Source organism: Punica granatum, chromosome 2, assembly GCF_007655135.1.
Source record: "Punica granatum isolate Tunisia-2019 chromosome 2, ASM765513v2, whole genome shotgun sequence".
NCBI classification, from domain to species: domain Eukaryota; kingdom Viridiplantae; phylum Streptophyta; class Magnoliopsida; order Myrtales; family Lythraceae; genus Punica; species Punica granatum.
The window spans coordinates 14,618,348-14,625,846 of NC_045128.1; the positions used below are offsets into that span (position 1 = coordinate 14,618,348).

The window sequence follows — 7,499 nt, forward strand, 5'->3', positions numbered from 1 at the left end:
ATGTCCAACTACCTTGGCCAAGGATTTTCTAATCAAGAACATAACTCATGTCCATAGGATCTTTCCCTATATACTCAAGTCAATGAATCCTATCTTGATTGGTAACTTGCCTCCATACATAATTAACTTGGACCACCGTCTGTCAGATACCCTTGCTTAGCACAAGTATATAAGCATGAGCAAATCCTAACTACTTATGTATGAGATAACCATATCATCTCAAGTCAAAAGACTATATGCACCACTTTGGTTTAGATAGTATTCATTGGCACTAGTAAAGTTACCACGTCATGTTCGACCTACTTATCGTATAATGTCCACTTATTAGTCTTAACAACTATCGTCAGATAGTATGAGACTTACTATTCCATCTTTATTAGTATCTCATACTAATCATGAATACAAACAGAGGGAGTGATCTTTTTGGAGAGATAATGTATAGTTAAGTCTCCTACGACCGCGAACAGTTTTAAGATGTTTGTACCAAATTACTCATTCACTTACATTCTTAACTCTTAAAAATGAAGCATTCATCAAACATCTCCCGAACTTATTCTTATAAATATAGACAATATATAAATAATAGAATAAATGTCATTGCTATAAATAGGAATTATTCAATTACATATATCGGCTCTAGGGCATACGACTAACATCCCGTGTATAGTCAGAAAAGCCTATGCATGAGCCTATACAAATATAGGGGAGTTCAAGTAAGTTGTCCCTCACTTATGACTAGCGCCTTGGTGGGAGGCTGTGCGCGTGTGAGGATAATTATGCTAATCAAACACCGGAATGCGGAGGGAGCATGATTGCCACCGCTCCAAGCCCCCTATTTTTAATTACAAAAAAGAAAATTATTGTTAAATTTTCCGTTCGCAGGTTGTCTGGGCACAAGAGCGATAGTTAGTTGCCGAAGGGGTAACGTAACCTCGTAGTAGTTGTGAACTTTGATTCGTGCCGAAGGGGTAAAATAATATTGATATAGAAAAATAAATAAATAAATAAAAATCCAATTGCATGCTCACTGCTTGTGCCGGCCGTCGCGTTGTTCCAGCAACCAGCGGGGAGAACCTCAGTTTATCGATCTTTGGAAGAGCGTCATCCGTTCGGGAGCTATACATTCAGTGGCATGCCTCCGGTTGCCACGAGACAGCGAAAATTTAGAATCAACATCCAGGAAAACAGGTAGGTGAACTCGACGTCTCCGCCAACTTCATTTACAGTCGAGGCGGCTGGCGCCAATTAGCTAGAAGAGATGGACGTTTTCTGTGGACGAGGAATTTTTGGGAAGACAGGAACTCATTTGAGGAATCACTCTCCACTGATCTTAATTCAATTCATAAGTCACGACTAGTATATACTTTAAGTAAATGAAATCGATTCATAATAAGTCACGACTAGCATGTAATTCGGGGATATGAATATTATCGCTAATCCCGTGTTATTTTGGAACGGGGATGAAATAAATACAACTGTCATGAAAATGTTGCATCATTTTATATAAAAATTCTATTCCATACCATCATATCAAACATTATCTAACATCTGAGCATCCTCGTTTTTGCACTTAGAAAACCCCATTACCCATGAAAACATGAAGCTCAAACAAAAACAGCAGAGCATCCTCGTTTTTGCACTTACAGAACCCGAAGGAGAAGACAATCAGTTTCCCATCCACGTCGACATCGATAGCAGTCTCAAGTACTTCAGATAGCTAAAGACGTTCGTCAACGTCAATAGTATAGTGTATCATGAGACAAACGACATGATAGTAAAATTTGTAACAAAGCCAAGGATGATTTGCCCTGCCAGTGACAGTGGTTTCTTTGCTTTATATCCACTTCACCGGACAGACGAAGAACGGAGCCCCGAGGCATCCAGTAAGGGGCCTCCATTCCGTCGCACCCCCACTGGGCCAGAAATTCCAGCAACAGCCCTGTCTGCATGGTGGAAGAAGGTGTTGCAGTTTGTTACGCTTGTCATCTCCGAACAGTTGGTTGTGGGGTCAAACATGTCATTCCCTCGGGCTCGATGGCTATTCTGTCCCGACGGGTCTTCCTGTGGGTTGGCCTGCTGGAGCTTCTTTGTGCTGAGGAATCGTCCGCCTGAGCCTCTGACCCGATTCAGTGCATGAAGATGCCGTGACTCATGGAGATATGGCTGGATGGAAACATAAAGAGACATGGTGATTAATCACAAAAACCAGTTTTCGCCAGATAAAGAGAAGGAAAAATTAAGGCATTGTCCCGGTACTTTTTTAAATAATTGGGAAGTTCCTTTTGTCTCAAGATGAGCTAGAACCATATCGGTGAAGTGCCAATGTCTATTGACAGCAATGCAGGATATACTGTAAGACATGACCGTTCTCCACTGATCACTTTTCTTCTTTCACTGTGTTTCAACATCCCGATTCCCATCCTGATTCTTGGAATTGACATATCACAACTCCTAAGAGACTAGCAACTCTAAAATCTACTTATTAGTGCATATAAACACACCTTTCTGGATTTCACGAGCTTATTCTGGGCCTCAAGTTTCGCCCGTGACTGCCTCCTCCTCATAATCCCATTATACTGCTTAGCATTCACATAGATTGGCCCGTCATCGGGGACGTTAAGAGGAAGAGGAACTCGTGTCGGTGGCATCCCAACTGCCTGAGATCCCATCTGGGGCTGGATCTGACAAGGATTCCATTACAGAATCAATATTAATATCCAACATAAAGAACTTTTTCATTTAAGGGTAGAGAGGTTCAAAGCAGCATAGCAGGTTCACGTTTATTCCAGTTTCCCGTTTCACTGATCGGGAACTGAGGTACTACAAATGTTACATATCGCTTTGGTCACTAACAATTCTAAATGGGGATCAGTTTAGCCCTCGTCATTTCATTCCATTAACTTCGTAAAAAGGATAATTATAATTCTGTCAATAGTTATACTTTTAGACACCTGATGATCCTTTTCTAAGTAAGACATTCCCTCATGACCAAATATCAGTTAAGAAGAAATCACAGATTCTTAACCAATCATTTCTTCAAAATAATCTAAATCTTTTTATTAATGAAGAATTCATCATAAACAATATACATATTTTAGAAGCTATAATAAAAAGTGAATGAGAAATATTCCTGGAAATATTCAAAACCTGGAGGGGGGGGGGGATAAGAACATATAGAAGAAGTTAAAGGAAATAACATTGTGCTAATACTCGTGAGTTCTTAATTAATATCGGCCATCTAGGAAGTTTCTGACAGAAATTATTAAGTTTGGGTAGTAAATAAATTTTCTACAAAGTCCACAGATTTCAGTGACGACGGCCAAATCGACACCATTCTGAAGGGCAAAACGACAATAACTAAACAATAGTGTTTAAAGTGATACTGGACATAAAAATTGGTGGCCAAAGCGTCTTTGGAGAACTACCTCTACGAAATTGGCTGCCTATATTGTGAATTCATACAAGAAGAAAAGAGATTTTGTCAAACGATTCACTTGCTACTTAATTTTGGACCAAACTACATTACATCACCAATTTCCAAGCAAAAAAACTTTATCAACTTTTTAGAGGTAGGCACAAAAGTGCCCCTCGTGGACACTTCTTTTTATGAAAAAATGTTCACTAATAGCTCTTTCTTATAAGAGTGTCAAGCTAACAAAAGAAACCTTCATCTACAATCTATTTCTAATGCAAGATCTCGGCAAACTAAAACATCTCGTTCATCGATTATCTCTTCAACTACAATCAAAATAATACATTTTGAAAAAGAACTTACAATAGCCTGTGGCCCATATGCATTCACCAATCCAGCAAGGTAGGGATCTGTAGGCGGGTAAGATACATGAACCTGAACAATTATAAAACGCATCACCACCCAAACTGCTTGATGGAATAACAGACAACCAATGCTAATAAAGATAACACGCAGTGTTCAAAAGAGATGGAACCGGGACTTTGAGAATGCAACGACGAATTTCTTAGGAAAATTTAAGTAAAACTTAGAAGACAACGGTTTACATCATCATATGTCAGATATTAGAGTCCATGCACATTAGAGCTCATTAGCCGTTCACTGGTTCCATCACTGATGTTTGACTTGAAAAAGGAGAGATGTACCATTTGATAGGTATGATCAGCATGAGAAGGATTGACTGTAACATCCGAGTTGTTGCCATATAAGAAGACTGGCTTCATCCGATCCTCAACACTTTTGCCGCAACTTTCATCTTGACCTACATGAAGGAATCACTACATGGGTCAGGGGTGACCTTAGCAAAAGCTTATACTCAAAATAACACTCAATTTATTTTGATGGAAAACCACTCTAGTTTTCTCGTCCCTAATGAAGAAACTAATGAGAAAATGTGTTATCATGCGCCTCACAAGCCATTTTTCCATCCCCATCTTCATAGGTGCAACACAACAAAGTTTTCAATCATTCTCTTCATATTTTGAAGAAGAAGATTGAAAAATGGGGAAACTTCTCCCACTTTTCCAGAACAAAACCCAGTCATCGTGCCAAATAAATCAACAATTATCGTTTTGGAAGTCGATTCTCCATTAACATAGACAAACGAGAACTACCATATCAACTCTCAAAGTGAATCAACTACCACAATGACCAGAAAACGAAGTAGAAAAAACTGACCACACTCTGACGAAACGCTTTGGTCCCGTGAACTCAGCCCTCCAGATTGAGAATGGCTAAGTGACTGGGTTGAAGAAGATTCGTGATCTGCTAGTTGAAGACCCAAATTCTTGGTTTCATGATTTTCCTTCTGGGTCGGAGATCCTGATTTGGAGCTGAGATTACTTGATAAAGATAATGGAATCTGGTGTTCATTCGAAACCCACCATGATGGATAATTCACACTCAAATTGGGCATCGAGAAGACAGGACCACCTTCATTGAAGTTTTTCTCGGGCAAGTTTTGAATTCTGATTGCCATATAGTCCCACTCTGCTCAAAGTTCGAGCATGTTCCAGGTATATTTGACCAAAAGAGGCTTTTCTGATCAGAGTATAGCTAATCAAGGAGGGGGAAAAAAAAAGAATTTAATGAGATAAAGTAAGATGTAACCAGACAAATCAGTGTATAGGGATTACAAATCTTCTAGTGAAATGAACGAGTCGTGATCTAAATGAGAGTAGAGTAGATGGTATGAAAAATTAAGTTGAACAAAGAGTCCACTTCAATGAGTAAACTGGAGTGAGAAACAAATAGTAAATCTTTCTACTGTAGAAATACCAAAATAAGGGATCAAGGGATGTTTAATACATGTCAGAACTATTGTTGAGTTTCCATTTTCTTCCGTAAAATTACCATAAGCCAAATACATCTGTACTCGGTTCTTGAATTAATTAGGTTAGCTAGATATCACAATTAGTATGCTGCATGCATAAAAGTCCGGTCACAATCACAAGTACTGGAGAAAGCACAGGAGACTCAGCGAATTCACAAGAATTAACAAATTAATAGCGAAAATTAAATCGCAACCAAACCCCGCATATCAGCAGTTCAAGAGCCTGTAGAAACTGCCCTAAGCCAATTTTGAGTATATCTCTCATAAGTTAGAGGCAAGTAAACAACCTCAAAATCAAATGCCTTCAAGTAAATAAAACAAGAAAATATGCTGAAGAAAATGGTAAGTCCCAATGGAAGCACATTAAATCTCATTTCATTCTATGCATGCAACCAAAGTTCCGCGTATACAGAATTAACCATGAATGTGATCATTAAAACCCACGATTCAAGTTCCAATTTCACTATATCACAACTATATCACGCTAAGCATGTACCAAGGTCCACAGAAATTTTAACAAGTTGATCGATAAAAGCAGAAACTGTTCCAAGATAATCAGGATTTTGAGATACTGAACAAATAGAAATCCAATTAGCACGGACAATATCATCCGATAACAACCGAGACCCACTTACGAAATACAGAAAGACACCAGGAATGTAAATACTGAAACCCTATGAATTAGAATTCTCAAATTCCGAACTTAGACCAAAATACCGGGTTCAACATAGGTCTAGAAAGAACTTATCATAAGCTAATAATTAGAACTGATAGAATGCAGAGAACACAACATATAGAAACGAGGAATGGAAGTACTTAAAACCTATGAATTCAAACTCCACATCCCGAACTAAGGCCCAGGAAAGCGGTTTAGCAGGAACATTGACAGCAGAGTCAAGAAAGAAAGACGCCATTTTCAAGTGTCCAAGGTGCAGAAAGAAACCCTAAAATCCAAGAACACAACTCAGGAAGAGGAAATCGACAAACTTGCAGGGTCGTCCGCTAGTCAGCACAAGAAGACAAGTGTGAATTTCTTCCAGTACAAGTGGACCGCATGCAATAGATGGATACAATAAAACCAAATGCAACAGAAAGCCCTCAGAGGAGGGTTAAATGCCTTCAAGACAAGACACACCAAACAACCATAAATCAGACACAGTTGAATCAGCAGAGGAAGAGCCCAACCCCTCTCTGAACACAGGATTCAGACAGATAGTCAATTTGGTCCCCCCCCACCAAAAAAAAAATCCCCACCAACAATCATAGTCTGAAGCAATAAATTCAAGAAAAGGAAGGAAATCGAACCAAAAAAAACAAAGGAAAAACAAAATTATAGGGAAGATCCAGTCATCATCCATCATAAAGTAGCAGCAAAATTGGCTCTTTGATCTACCACAACCCGAATTGATTCGGGTAACAACACGAATTCATACATAAATGTCGTGTTTCTGTTCCAGTATAGGATTTCATGTCCACACTCACTGATCTCACTTTGTTACCTCAGATAATGCAAGAAATTTCCACGGACTTTTGTGTCTTGTCCGTAGAATCCGTACACAAAGATAGTCAAAAGCAGAGAACACCGAAAACAAGAGGAGAAGGGCAAAGATATTGAAAACCCAAGAATCCATTAGAAGACCCAAAACCCATCAAACACCGGAAAACTCGATAAAGCACGACAACGTTGGCATCTGCAGAAACTCAGCAAATATGAGACCGACCGCGGAGATCACCATTACCTCAGGGGCTCAACTTCAAGACATCAACATGCATTAAAGAGGAACAGACCCATAAATTAAGAACACGGATGCATAGTATTCAGCACCGGTAAATGCACAAACCAAGACAAGGAGAGGGCAAGTAGCAGGGAAGGAAAGGAAGGAAGAAAGAGACGGGATTGGATAGGGCCCTATAACGTAAGTAAGAAGAAAAGCAGAAGAAGGAGAGGAGTTGAAAGGGGACAGGATAACAAGCAAGAATAAAAGATAGACCACAGTGAGAGGAGGGGAGAAGGGAACCTTGGGGATGATGATTTTGATTTTGGTTTATGAGAGAAGAAGCAAAGCAGGGTGCTGTTGGGATCAGCTCGGGCATGTCTCCCCTCTTCAACTCACCTCTCCTCTCTCTCTCTCCATCACCAACGACATAGTCACACATGCCCTCTTCCCACCCCTCTCTCTCTCTTCCCTCGCTGTC

The 7,499-nt window shown here is 39.6% G+C and overlaps 1 protein-coding gene across 3 annotated transcripts; it reads right to left on the reverse strand.

Annotated features, from left to right (window-relative positions):
• Nucleotides 1-1,476: 1,476 nt before the first annotated feature.
• On the reverse strand, nt 1,477-7,499 carry LOC116196617 (nuclear transcription factor Y subunit A-7-like). 3 transcript variants are annotated; one of them, XM_031526433.1, is made up of 6 exons: nt 7,322-7,499; nt 4,649-5,026; nt 4,117-4,232; nt 3,776-3,847; nt 2,502-2,681; nt 1,477-2,163 (listed from the first exon to the last, which is right to left on the reverse strand). In XM_031526433.1, exons 2-6 carry the CDS (start codon nt 4,947-4,949, stop codon nt 1,846-1,848), a joined length of 987 nt encoding a protein of 328 aa, XP_031382293.1. In that variant the 5' UTR covers nt 4,950-5,026; nt 7,322-7,499; the 3' UTR covers nt 1,477-1,845. The 3 variants fall into 3 exon arrangements, with proteins under 3 accessions (XP_031382293.1, XP_031382294.1, XP_031382295.1); XM_031526434.1 differs by lacking the exon at nt 7,322-7,499 and adding an exon at nt 7,043-7,315; XM_031526435.1 differs by lacking the exon at nt 7,322-7,499 and adding an exon at nt 6,127-6,280.